The sequence below is a fragment of the Seriola dumerili genome, unplaced genomic scaffold (assembly GCF_002260705.1).
Source record: "Seriola dumerili isolate Sdu_G_001 unplaced genomic scaffold, Sdu_1.0 BDQW01000193.1, whole genome shotgun sequence".
NCBI lineage: Eukaryota > Metazoa > Chordata > Actinopteri > Carangiformes > Carangidae > Seriola > Seriola dumerili.
The window spans coordinates 143,452-158,267 of NW_019174448.1; the positions used below are offsets into that span (position 1 = coordinate 143,452).

At 40.2% G+C, this 14,816-nt stretch overlaps 1 protein-coding gene across 1 annotated transcript in view; it reads left to right on the top strand.

Annotated features, from left to right (window-relative positions):
- fras1 (Fraser extracellular matrix complex subunit 1) overlaps positions 1–14,816 on the top strand; it is a 228,899-nt gene that overhangs the window by 64,421 nt on the left and 149,662 nt on the right. The window contains exons 3-4 of the mRNA XM_022753768.1: positions 9,294–9,401; positions 12,534–12,626. Of these exons, the coding sequence (XP_022609489.1) occupies positions 9,294–9,401; positions 12,534–12,626 (201 nt within the window). The remainder of the gene's footprint in view (positions 1–9,293; positions 9,402–12,533; positions 12,627–14,816) is intronic.

The window sequence follows — 14,816 nt, forward strand, 5'->3', positions numbered from 1 at the left end:
ATGGGTCAGGGGCTGTTATTGCCGCCCAGATTAATCTGAGCAGAACGGGGCTCAAGGTTATTTTAGTTTGGCTCGACGGCACGACGTCGTATAAAAAGTGGTTTGATGAGACTCAAATCTTTGCTATCAAGTAAATGTGTCTGTGCTAAATTGCAGCCGAATGAATCATCTCTTCAAATATATCACAGGCACACTCCTTAAATATATTTATGGTCATGTTGTTTGGGGGGGTGAGACCCTGTTGCCACTCATCATTTTACATAACTTTATTATACTATAAATATTATTATGTTATATATGTAAACAATACATATTATCTTGTCATAATATCACTACTATTATTTTACACGTATATCACAACAATTTTCTGTTCTTGTTGTCATTTACATGTCTTTGCATTATGTCCTATTTCTATATGTGGCACCTGTTTTTTGTTATGTTACCAATAAAGTTGTTCAAAAAATATTATATATGCATGTTTATGAAGCAGCTTGGTCTCACCAAACAAGCTTTCCTTCAGCCGTTTCATGACTTGTGCGGCTTCAGTGCTGATCTCTCTCTCCGTGGTGGACCCTGACTCTTTGGGCCATCTGTTTGATGATCCAGAACCCATTACCCAGCTCGATGCTGATACTTGGCTGCAGGAGCGATAGCAGCGACGGCTGGGCGAGGGGTAGACAGCTGGATTTATGGGCGCTGGGAGGCCAACGATCAGCCAGTCATTTGTCATGTCTCACCAGCAGGTCCACTAATTGGACTGGAGGCACGGTGGGAAAGCTGAATCAATGAGCTAAGGCACAACTTTTAAACTGAGCCTATCCTCCGGATGAATGTGCGCAGCTATTAGCATAACAATGCTAGCCCCATGGCAGAGCGCACGGCCTCCTGCTTTACATTGCAGATTCCTCATCTGCTAAATAGTTTGCATTGGTGGTCAGATGATGAATAACATGACATCCACGGAAGTTGAGGAGTCACCTCTTTACTCTCCTTGACTGCTCTGAATATTTGCCAATGCGTCAATTAAATCAGGCTTTTTTTTTTTTGGCAGAGGCTGTGACAGTTTTAGGTGTCCTTCAGCCGGCCAGCGCTATAACTTTGCTTGTTTTCACAGCTTGCCTCGCAAGAAAATTAGCATATAATCACTCGGCCGGCAGAGAGGGGCGTTGTGGGGTAAAGCAATTAAACGGCAGCAAATGAATGCATTTGAATTCATTTCGGCAGGGATTTATTTGGGAAAAACAGGAGCGGCGCAGCTGTTGCCCTCTAAAAACAGAAATATTAACACTCCTGCTTGTACTGAAGATTCAGAATGATGAGGAGGCAGCTTGAGAGCAGGCAGCCATAATGAGAGAGAGAATGGACGGGCTATTTGAAGCTACAACTTGTTACTGCTTTGTCAGGCTCAGTGTTTTAATGCACCTAAAGAAAAAAAGTGAAATAGGAAGCTGTGCTGTACTTCTTCTCTCATGAGTTGAGCTGCTCAAGTCCATTCTTTTGTTATCAAGAATACATCAAAGACCTTACTCTCCTCAGGCATCCTTTGAACTCATAGTTATGACAAGTCTTTTTTCATGTGTAGTAACTTATTTTATGCTTTTACTACAGAAAAGATTTTTTCTTTTTTTGTCTTTTCCTTTTTTAATGTTCTTCCCAACTCACGCAACCTAAAACCAACATCGGTCTGAAATTCTCATGTTAAATTATGTCTATAAAAATATAAAAACGACCTTGGTTTATAGTTTAAATATACAAATAAATTAAAATGCACAATGTGTATCCACACAACCTCAGACTCATTTAAAATGATCCACCTGTGATGTTCACACTGTTTCAGTTTTGTGATAAAATATTAAAATTCACTGCTACTAGCCTATTTTCTTTATGGAGCAAACAGCACAGTAAAAGAAAAAAAAAAAACTTCCTCCAGCCATGAAGAGCAGAAAGAGAGAAGTTCCCACTAATTGAAATCCCTTTGGCAACACTGCATTCTGGTTGACAATGTCTCCTGTTTTTCGTGGATGTAGAAATAACTCTCTAACTCTAACTGTATATGTGTGTCGAGTTGAAGATAACGATAGCTTCATCCATCGTCGTTATATTAACTACAACGCATTTAGGGAGTAGTATCTGCAGTGGAAACGAAGTACGTGGCACCAAAAGCGAGTAAAGTCGAGTCAAGTCCAGTAGTCGGTACCATGTGGTGGAAAAACTGTGACCACAACTGTCCATCTGGAGCATAAAACAAGCATCTCGTAACCCAATTACTATACATATTAAATATTTCCCTCAGTGATTTGTAATGTGTGGATATAAACGTGGTAAAAGATTTTTAAAAAACCCAGTTTTGATAGTCATCTGTATTTCAAATCTGACTTGTGAGCTTCATCTTTTGTTCTCAGATATGTGAGGTCATGTTGAACAAACTACTGGTAATTTCTTGCTGTCAAAGTAAATGTGTCGGCTCACATTGATTTGATTTAGCTCTGCTGATACCCTATTACATTACTGAAACCTGACCCACTTGTACGTAGTCGTTGAGAGAAGTACACACGGCTGTGTAGCACAGAGCTTCAGTGTGATCAGGTTGATTAGCTGTAAATATAAAGCTGTGTTGACAGAACCAGGTTTCCCTGGAGGAGAAGCTCACGTGGTTTTGCAGCCGTCTGAAGCTTCTCAGTCTGCAGCAGAGCTTTTTTGGCCGTCTCCTGATTGAATTTGCCTCGGTAATAGCTTTAGTTTCTATCAGCTCTGGCCCAATTTTAGCCCAATTACGTTTTGCTAGCCTAGCAGGCTGCCTCTCTTCACGCTCCCCTGTCTTGAATGGGAGAGTCCAACTAAACTGATCCCTGCTAATGTTTGACTCTGCCTTTTGTTCCCCGTTGGATTTTAAATGAATCTGCTACTTCAACCACCGTAGGGGCAACCGAGTCCTCCCCTACGTCTTTATTTATCTAAGGGGAACTGATGGAGGATGCAGGGTTTTTTTTAAATTATTTTTTTTACCAGTTTCATCCTGCTTGATTTTCATTCAGGCAGACACCCTCCTCACTGGGAGCTTCCCAGTGTGACCACAGTCTTCTGATGTCGACTGCAGAGCAAAGTAATGGTGGTTAGAGCGGCACTTTACTCATCACTTAAGTTCCCACTTAAGTTACAAGAACACGCAGTCCCCAGTGCTCCTTCGGCTTGATGCTAAGAGATAAGAGTACAGTATGATGAGAGAGGAAGTCAGGAACAATATCCCAGAAAAGTTAGTCGTTCTTAGTAGAGCTGAAATGATAAATTAATGAATAGATTAGTCAATTCACTGAAAAATGAATGAAATATTTTCAGCTTCTCCAATGTAAGAATTTAGTGCTTTTCTTCGTCACGATTGATTTTTTGATCAAAACAGGAAATTTGAAAACATGACTCAAAATAGGCATCTTTGTTGACACAACAACTTGTTGATTAATCTAGAAAATACTTAATAATGACACTAACAAATAATGCCTTTAATCATCAAGGCAACATTTTTTTTTTTAACTATTGGTGCTTTCAAATGGAGTTTGTGTTTTCAGCAAGTGACATCAAGGAAACAACAGATCTTAGCTACTAAGTGTACTGCTGAAATAATTAGCTGATTAAATTATTAGTGTTAGTATCATTAGTTGTTTGATCCTTTAAGTAATGTATTAAACAAAAATGCCAAATACAGTATTTCCCTTAAGGAGGATTAGCTGCTTTCCACAGTTCTATCTGGAAACTGATATTCTTTGTATCAATACACCACCGCTTAGAAAGATGATTTATTCACTTTATTTCACATTATTCAGTTTGTCTGAGATTCAAACCGACAACCTACCATCCAAAGGTCCAAAGTGCAAAACTCAGCCTTATCTCTGCCCCATAAAACAGTCTCTACTAGGATGTACTATGTCTGAAAGTTATGGATCTATTTTTTTCTTTATGAAAGTGGAGACGTGGAGCCGCACTGGCTGAGCTGGTTCGGTCCTAAATCACATCTGAGGCAGAGAGTGAAATGAAAGCCCCCAACTCCTCAGACGTTTAATCAACGAATCCTAGGTATGGGTCCCTGTAGGGGACAATCTCATTGGGAGGAGGGGAGGAACTGCCATTACCACTCAGGCTGCTGTCTGCTGTATACCTCCCCTGGCTCTGACTTGTCAGAGCGGGAGGGGAGAGGTCAGGTAATAGCTGGTCCAGGTTTCGAGGGATAACTCTGCTCCCTTGCCCCGCCACTTTAAGAGGTCCATTTTCACAGCGAACCTGGGGTCAATCCCATTCTGCTCGTTGTCCTTTCAGGAGGTAAACAGGCCGAGAGTTTGGAATTGACTGCAACCTCCTTGACCCCCCCCCCCCCCGAGACCTGGGCTGAAATGGAGTTGCCGCTTAAGCCACAGCACACACACAGTCCGGTCAAACCTGAATCCACTTATAGAGTTGGCTGCTGTGCTAATTTTACCCAGCTCTATTAAGAAAGACTAAATGGCATGAATGGCAGCCACAGACCCATAACAGGAAACTTATTTCCTGGCATACCCAAATACACACACTCACTTATTATTAACCTGTGACTCTCTTTGCCTATTTTAAGTCAAAGGAATCCGAATCTTTCACATGATGTTCTTGTTTTACAAACATCAAATATACACATACGAGTTATTAATATGATCTGACACTCCCATCACCTCAACACAACCAAACACACATACTGTAGTCAGTGCAACACACACTCATGCACATATTAGAAGGCCTTTATGATCGCTAGAGAAATATATTTTAGCTAGTATGACAATTTAAAAATGAAGTAAAAACAGATTTAAAGGAGGTAATTGTAAGTTTTTCTAATGCTGCATAGCTAACGTTAGCATTAACAAGCTGTTTACTTACCAGTCTAGAAGAAACATTGTGAGTTCAGCACCAAACAATGACAAAGGCAACGATTGCCGAAGCTCTTGTAAAGTGACAATCACCACCACCTGCTTCCAATATATCACCAATTTAACACCTAACCATTCTAGTTTTACAGTTGTTGCACTTTCCCCTGTAATTTGATAGCTTTTTGTATTTCTTTTTAAAGCTTTCTAAATTTTCATAAATTTAAATTTCATAAAAGGAGAGAATTACTGAGTAACCTAGAGTTCTGCTTTTCTGGCCCAATCAGAAGATTTTCCATCCATAAGATTTGCTTTGAACCTCTTTTCTCTCATAGTGAAATCTGTTGCAAAGCTTTCAGATAAAGGAAAGATTGTCACCACTTTGGAGAACATCACTGACCTGTAGTCAGTACGGTGGATCCCTGCTGAAGTTTTTCTGTAGAGGATGTCACTCTGGTCCTTTGAAAGTGAATGTAGGGAGTCACTGGGGGTTCAGAAAAGGTTATGGGCAGGTATCTGCAATCATGGACTGGTATACTCCATGGGACCACCTGATCTCGTTCCACCCTGTGAATTGCTTTTTTCAGACAGACGTCATTACCTGAGAGATAGTTCTCCCTCCTGTAATAGTGTAAATACACAGAGGGGTGCAACTCTGTTGTTGTTACAGTGAATCTGGTTTGTTTTTATCTTTTATTAGAACCTCCTGTTTGTACCTTTCAACAGCTGCAAAGACAGAGAAGCCGAGTGGGGAGCTCTTGTGTGTTAATGCAATGCAACAGGAATGTTTGCTGCACTGTACTCTCAAATTCGACAAATCTGGAGCTTTGTCTATAATCCATCCTCACTGGTAATGCTCAGCCAATGGATGGATGTGTTGTGTGTCCGTGTTTAAATACAGCACATTTGTCTCCATTACTGTGAGCGAGACAGCAATCACCATTGTGTCCTGCACCTGTGCTGGAAGTGCCTCTGGGCTTTCGCTTTACTCAAGATGAAACATTTTCAACTCAAGCTGAAGCATCATCGTTGCGCCTACCTGGAATGAATTTGCATCTTTCACCCGCTTTGACTTTGTGTGCATTCACCTTTTGAATTTTGTCCGATGTTGCACCTAAATGTATGTTATACGGGTTGTAACTACCCTATACATAATGTACCATAAGCAGTATTTATGAACGTCTACAGGCTACTGATTGGTTGGTTTAGTGTCTATGTAAACAAATGGGGTGGGCCAGCAATTGTGCCACTGTGTCTAGCAGTCCATAAACCTGATTCAAACCTAGGTTACTTACTTATCATTATTTTTTTCTTGTTGTGACATTACTTTAAGGGGCAATCCTCAAGCTCAAGGCTAGATGCACAATTTTTGTTTTCCTTATTACCACGTGTTTTAGGAGTTCCTCAAGGAACTCTCCTGGATCCTTTTGGGATTGCAGTCACTTTAAAGGCTCCTGGAAACCTAAATCTCTTACATGCTCTGATGGCTATAAACCCATATTGAAATATTGAAAATTATGGAGTAAGGATTATTTCAGTTAAAGTGACTTTATTTAATTAGGATAAAATAACGTGTGCAACTTTTTCTGGTAACTGAAAGAAAGCATTTAACATTATTTTGGGAAAAATATATTCGCTTTCTTGCTGAAATATGAGTCAACAACCAGCAGTCAACTAGCTTAGCTTAGAACAAAACTGGAAGTTGGGGGAAACACTTAGCCTGGTTCTGTCCAAATGTACAAACATCTGCCTATCAGCATCTATCAGGCTCAAAAACAACAAAACTTTGGAAATTGAACTTTTTTTTGGCTCGGCTGCTGACTTCCTGGAAACTTGTGTTAGCAGCTAAGCTAAGCAGCTGCTGGCTTTGGCTTTGTAGCATACAGACACATGAGTTGGTATCTAAATCTTATCTAAATCTTGAAAATAAAGAAGTATATTTCTCAAAATGCCAGACTATTCATTTATAAGTATATTGGAAGGGGAAAACCAGAAGTTAGAGGTTAATTTGCATCTCCTGTATCATCTGTTTGTGCCTGATCTAGTTTTGTTTCGTTCCTCAGATTGTGTGTGTGAACCTTTGTTAAATAGTTTCTGTCACATAGAACGAAAGCCTTATGGGAAAAACTTCATCATTCAGCTGACACCCACAATCCTATTACTAAAGACCGTCGCTCCTCCCTCTCCTCCCTGAGCCAGAGCATTATTGTTGTGTGCAGAGATTGCCTATGACACGTTCGCCCTTACATAAAACTCATTACACATCTGGCCACAGCTGTGCAGAGATGCACACCCACAAACTCGCAATTAAACACACTTTCACAGAGACATAAATAGCTCACACACTATAGGGAACATATCAACTCACATTCTCTCTCCAGGAGTGCCATTCCCCTCAGCTGGCTGCTTTCGCTAATTAAATTTTCATTCTGTGGTGTTCTCCTTTCTGACTGTGTCTTTCAACATGACCTATAGCTATTCCTACATTTCACTGCATGCTTACTGCATGACATTCTTATGTACTTTAATTCAATTAAGAAGAGGAGTCGTTGCACAGATTAAGCTTGGCTCTCATTTTTCTCTAAAATTCAAAGTGCTTGTTCAGGGATTTTAGCAGCATTAAAGGATAATTGGAGTTTATGATGACTTGGGTGTTATTTTCATAATTTTGCCAACAGTTGCAAACAATCCATCAGGTTAGCCAAATTAATTTGAAGAGAAACATAAGGAACAGTAAAGTTATTACCCTGAGTCTGATCATTCATTTTACAGATGTATTTCTTGCATCAGCTTTGACCTGCCGTGCTTCCTACAGGCGTGCGCTTGTTTCTGTTGTAGTCCTGTCATCATGTTCCCACATTTGATCAATTACTGTGGTGAGAAAAAATGTTACCATTGATGATAGATATACCAGAACTACAAAAATAAGACCAACATTTTAATAAATCTGGAGTATTGTGAGCGTTTGCAGACCTTTACAGTGGCTACTAATTGAGTCAGTTCTGATACACAGCTTGTTTTTAGGCCCTGTAGTCTCAAAGGATGCCAACCTGTTATATGTATAACAGGTTGTAATGTGTTATGGTGGATTTTCTCACTGTTCATTATTATAACGGGCTGCCAGAAAAAATTCCTATCATGATCTAATGCTGTGTTTAACATGTTATTGTCCCCATGTGCCTAACACTGACCTTGGATGTGCATAAAACCCCCCTACTAGACGTCTGATACTACTTGAATTTTTTAATACTAACACTAATAGTTGCCTAGTTCTAGTTCTACACATACAAAGAGAAAATGAACATGAGATGTTGTTTGTACCTATTACCCATTACCCATTATAGAAAATGAACATGAGATGTTGTTTGTACCCATTACTTTTGTGGCTTTCCTGATTTAATTACAATATATTCTCTTTATCCTTTGCACATGCAAGAATAGTTAGTTGAGCTCCCAAGAGATAAATGCAAATTTAGGGTTTCTGTAACTCCTACCACTGTATAGCTTCTTGTGTCAGTGTACATGGGACAATTAGGAGTCTGGTTGTTAACCTGAGGTTGACGTTTCCTATCCATTAAGCGATGTCTACCTCAGTTACCTTCTCAAATGGACCAAAGCCTCCACATGTGACAGTCACCACCCTCCATGAAGTGTCCACTCCATTCAGCACAGCTGCCCCATGTATATTCCTGTCATGAGCGGGTTATTAATCATCCAGCTAAATCAGATTTATGGACTGTAAGGTGATATATCTGAGCATATGCAGGCCTTGGAATATTGATTTAACTTTGGCTTTAAGCTAGCCATAAGACATTGTCAGCTAACTGTTATGAACTATTGACAAATAGCAGGAATGCTAAAGGGTGCAGCCAAATGGCACGAGTGATCTCGAGCCTTTCTTCTGTCTTTGCCCTATCTCATTGTCTAGTTGGCCATGGTGTGCTAGGGTTTTAATCAACAGTGAAGCAGTTTCACTCCACCTGCAGCAGAAATCTGTCAGTGTTTTACAGCTTTAAGTACAGAGGATGATAAGAGTTCAAAGTATGAAATGGTTCTCTTATGGCGGTTCTCACATTTTGTAGAATGGAGCAGTAAAACCTTACCCAGCTATCTCGGACCTCATAGAGCGTGTAATACAGACTGCTGCAATGGAAACGGTTCCCCTGAATATCTGCTCTATGTCTATATGTTGTTATCACGTACTTTCAGAGAAGGAGAGAGTAAAATACAGACCTTTTGAATCAGTCACATTAACATGCACAGAGGGGCCCAGTGTTATATGATTACTGTCATTCGCCCCAGCTGTCAACATAAAGATGACATGTGGGCGAGTTAGGATGATAATGGAGCGTGAGAGAGTGATTTTGTGTTGCCCTCTCTAATGCTTTATGTCTTTTATTGTTATGACAGAACAACACATCATGGAGACCGCAGTTGTGTCGGGAGTGTACCTGCTACAGCGACGTGGCCATCTGCAAGCCCATCCACTGCCCCAACCCACAGTGTGACTTCCAGAGGGTAAGACGCTTTACAGGAGGGGTTTGGATGTATTTTGACTTAAAAATAGGAAACCACAGCAGATGATTCATATCCAGAGCAATTATAAAAAAAAAAGGATAAAGCTATTGTTATTCTAAACAAGGAACCAGCTAGCCAAGGTTTCTGAGAAGCTAAACAAAAAAAGAGGCCTTTTTAAATTACAAATGAAAATTGAGTTTCTCTGTTTTTTGTAACCTTGGCCCTTATGATGTTAAATAGTTAAAAATGTTAGTTCAACATTAGTAGCTGCTATCTGTTAGCTAGCTAATTTAAACGTCACTGTCATGTTAGCGTTTACTGTAAGCTAGGCTAACAGTACACTGCAGTGCTAATGCTACAGCCAGGCTGCAGTGTTTATGATGTGGAAAAGAAACCATTGTTAAAGTCTTGGCTAAATAACGGCAACATAGTTCACCAGCACCACAAAATACAGCCTCTGAAATTATCATAAATTTGAACCAACAGCTCTCTTATTATGAAGCCTGCCAAAAAATTATTGATTTTTCACAGTGTTTATTTTAATTGATCTTTTTTTTGTGATCAATTATGAATTTGATTGACTGACTGTCAGTTCCTGTGGAATCAAAACTTGGTTGACTAAGACAGAATATTTTTTCTTCCAAAGCATCTCATGCTTTTAAGAAATACTTTCACAACTAAACCTTCAACTGACTGAAATTTCAATGGGATGAATGTAAAAAAAAGTTTTTTAAGTTTGCATTGTGCATGTGTGTTATCTGTTTAAGAATGCAGACCTTTAAAATGTAAGGCTTTGAATGTTCAGGAACCTTGTTTTTGTGATATTTTAATCTCCCTCTCCTTATTTCACCTTGAAGTACAGATCCCCTTTCAAGGGCCCATTTAATCACTAGTCTTTGTGAGTTGGCCTTACAAAAAGAATCAATGAGTTGACAGGCTATTGTGCAGTCAAGTCTACCGATTGCACCATTTCATTTGCCACAATGGCAACTGTTCGGAGGCTGTTAGTTCCAGCCTACCTTTTTTGGCTCATTTGAATTCACAGGGACACATTTTCAAAGCTCTTTTTCACTCCATCTATCCGCCTGTTCTTCCCCGTGCTTCTTCCTAAATGTGATTTAAACGTGAAGCCTGTGGTCACGGCATCAAATCCAATCCCAACCCTGAGCTAAGCCAACAATCAATGTCTAATGAATTCCACTCTGCTGGCTAGCAATCCAATGTTAATTAAAAATTAGTCATCATGCTCACCAAGCCGTGTGCTCCCTCCATTTAAAAAGCTCTTAAAATGTGACTCCCCCTCACCTATGCTGTGATAAAAAACTACCAGGGATTTTATTATCCGCGTGTCTCTGAGTCAAGGGCTTTCTTTTGAAATTCACTGCCCTTATCTACAAGCTCAAATTTTTCCCTCCATTTCTCAAATCCATTTCTAAATTTCACATGAGTATCTTAATATTTCTGTAACGTTCTGGGTTAATCGTTTTTCAACAGACCTGTGTGTCTGGATAGTGTGGCTCATATCTCTGTCGCTTAAAGCAGCAAATTCTAAGTAACACATACTGATGAATACTGATAAAGGATAAGATCCTGGGTATTTTATATGACAAGTTGGCGGCGAAATGAGACGTTTGGAAGACGTTTGGATTTTAGTTACTTAACAACGCAATTTAAAACCAACAGAATATTAACATCAGTTGTCGTCAGTCTTCTACGTCAAATAAATGTCGGTATTAGACATCATCCTAACGCTGAATTTTGGTCACCTGACATCCACAACCTATATTCAACCAAATATCAACATCTAACGACATTGGGCGGCCATTGACTAATTGTTGCAGCTCTAATTCAGGAGCCTCACTGATTCAATCAGTAGCCTTAAAAACTACAGGTAATGATAAAATAATGTCAAACTCTATCTTATCTTTCATCAGTTTGATATAAAGGTCAGACTTTAGGTGAGTTCACTGTTAGTTCACATATATTTTTGCAGGAAAGTGGCAAGTGGATCTCAGATTGTCTTCCAGAGAAGCACCACACACTTGCATGATTTTTATTTTCCTGCAAAAGCAACTGCAATATTCGAAAACCTTGCATCGTACTAGTTGAGAGAAAGAAAAAAAGAAAGCTTCACTTCACAGTGATAAATGAACTCTTTTCTTTCTGAGCCTTGTCATCCCTCTTTATTCGCAGCAATAAAATCTCAAATTGACTGAAAATGTTTTTTTATGGGCATATTTCTGTGATTAAATTTGAGGCGAGGAGCAGAGGGACTGAAGCAAGCGAAAAGATGAACTTTTCAGGACAACAGACATGAGAACATGAGCCTAAATATATGAAAACATTCAAAAGTTTGTGTTATTGGAGCTTCGTTTATTAGCACAGAATGGCTGTTGTGATAGATACATTTCCCACATGCTGTCAAAAACTTAATGACGAGCTGAAAGAACAATATAAACTCTATCTGTTTATTCACGGCCAACCACCACCTGCTGTGCAGCTCACTCTGTTTTATTGCCCACTCTTGTTATTCACCTTGTACATTTAATTGCCTTTCTTCTGCCTGTTTGTCTCATGCTGCCGATCCATTGTATTTCTGCTCATTTTTATACCTTTATTCATTGACACAGGATATTCTCTGAAACTGCTTTCACAAAATGTATTCCTCCCCTCCTGTTTTATTTCTTCTATTCCATACATCTATTTGTATTCTCCAATAAACTACACATCTCAACTATCCACCGGCCCGGCGCCCGGTCCTCTCTGCTTTCCCATTTACTTCTCCTGCCGCACACTCGGCCTCAATTAGGGCGTGTAGGTAGCATGGCTGCGTGGTGAATCAGTTGTAATATTTAGTATTGTAATACCTCTGCTGACTCTCTCTGTATTCTACACGCTGTGCACGCCTGATAGAGTCTTCATATATTCAGCCCTGTCAGTTCCATCGTGTTATTTGTGTCACATGTTGGCTAATTTCCTTGGAAATAACACCGTAATCGGCAAGTGTTTGTATTCATGCTGCTTAAAGGGAATCACATCCATTTTCTTTTTTTTTTTTACATATGTGTTTGTATTTTGTTCATGCTGGGGCGTGTATGTGTGTATTCATGTGTGTTTTATCTTTTTCTATAGGGCGAGCTTTTGAGGATCCCTGCCAACAAGTGCTGCCCGGAGTGCGTCTCCTCGTCCCAGGGTTCCTGCCAGCACGAAGGAGTCGTCTATGGAGTAAGTGAAAACATCATATTAAATGTTATTATGCGCACACAAAGATGCTGCATATATGGATCTATTTAAAAAAGCATCTGTGGTACAATAGTGTGCTTTTGAGTTTGTGGCAACAGTTTAAGCCTGTTGCACAGAACCAGCTTCAGAAAGAAATGGTTTTTCCTAGTTTGGTGTGGAAGTACTTGACAAAGCTCCAACCTGAGCCCCATTCAACACCTTAAGCCCTTTAGGATGAACTGAAAATTTCCGACTTTGAGCCAGGTCTAATCACTGAACATCAATGTTTGAAATGTCAAAATGCTCTTCTGCTCTTGAATCGTTCCAAAACTGGGACGAAATCCTGAAACCGAAAACTAAATACCAAATAGTTACTTAAAAAAGTCTTTGGATGACATTTGGTGGGAAATCTTTAATCGTTAACATTAAATCCAAGGTGATGTAACCCATAATACTTCCTCCTCACTGTCCCGAGCTCTAACCTCAAACGCACAGGTGACTGCGCTTTCTCAGTCTTGGCCCCCGGGCTGTTAACAGCCTGCCCAACGTCAGATCTGCCCGTCCATCCAGTCTTTCAAATCTCGGCTCAAAACAGATTTATTCTCATTAGCGTTCGAGCCAAAATCAGCTGACTCCCTCATTTGGTCTGCTAGCTTGTTTCGTTGTCTGTTGGTGTTTTGATCCTCTCTGATGATTGTATTTTTCTTCATGTTCTACAGCTGTAAGCTGTTTTTAAATGTGCTCTATAAATACATTTGATTTGATTTGATAATTCACCGTTTAAAACGCATTCATGAATTAAAATTGGTTCCAGAGACCTGCGCCCCCCGCCCCCCTTCCCGCCTCTCCTCGAACAAAGACAACAATCACTGTCTTGTTCATCTTCCATCGAGGGTCCTCGCGCTTAATGAGCTGGACATTTTGGCAGCCATTTTGGACAATACGGGTGTCCTAAAGAGAAACAAGTCCTTTTTCTTGGCTGGGTTTGGAGATTCCACCGGGGCTTTGCTTCTGTGCTGAAGTGGCACTTTAACAGATCTGAGCGACCAGGAGTTTGGAGAGGAGTCGTGGCTTTTTGAGGGTTTTACTTCATCTTCACTGAAGGACCGGGGCTGGTATCACACCGCTGCTGCTCCTTTCCCAGGACAAACTGTTTGGAAAAACGAAGCTTTATTCTTTTTGCAGATGTCCCAAGTCACAAAGGGAATTTTAGTAATGTGACCAGAGATTTAACCAGTGATTTTAGGTTTTTTGTTTTGTTTATCAAATTGTTATCTGAGACAGCTCCACAATCTCCATCATAAACGGCATGAATGTTAAATGTCACAAGAATCTTTCCAGGGTGAAAAAGCATTTACATGAATGCTTCATTAAAACCCAGACTGATGATATATTTCATGCAGGGCAGTAAAGGTTTTTTTAATGCAGGTTTCACAGCCTGACACCTCAGAGAATGATTGAAGTCAGATCCTCACCTCTATCAGTTTGACTGCAGGCAACGTCTGCATGCTGGTATCTCATTTAGACTGGAAGAACAACACTGAACCTACACAGTGCATCCACAAATGGATGTATAAGAGACATGGCTAACTCTAATTAACACCCCAGAGATGGGTTGTGCAAGAATGGGTTCTATCAATCCAGTTCTGTCAATCACCGCGTAGAAGCCTCCTCATGGTTTTATAATAATACCTGTTACCCTGTGGCAGGAGTTTATACACATATGAATAAAACGAGGAAGAGGAATGCAGGAAGATCGCCAACGAGCTTACTGTTTGCTTCAAGCTGGCATTGCAGCTAAGCCAGCAGTGGAAACCCTGCTTGAACCGGGGCAAACTTCTCTGCTGGAACGACTTACAGTACAAACTGAAATTAGACATCTGCACTTCAGCTTTCAAATGTCCTCTCACGCTGTGCCTCCTCATTCACATTCACACACACCCTCTTATTTTTAATCTGTTTTCTTCTCCTTCTCCTCCACCTTCTCCCCCTCTCTCTCTGTGTGACTCTCCTCTCTCCTCTGTCACTCAGGCTTAGGCTTACAAAATTGTCTTGTCCACAGAGAGCAAAAAAAAAAAAACAGCTTTCCTCATCCCACATGTCTCCCTGCTTCTTTGTTTCTCTCTCTTTTTATTCCCTTTTCTAGTTGTGTATATAGTGTGTAAATGCCTGTCTCTCTGTCTCCTCCGGTTC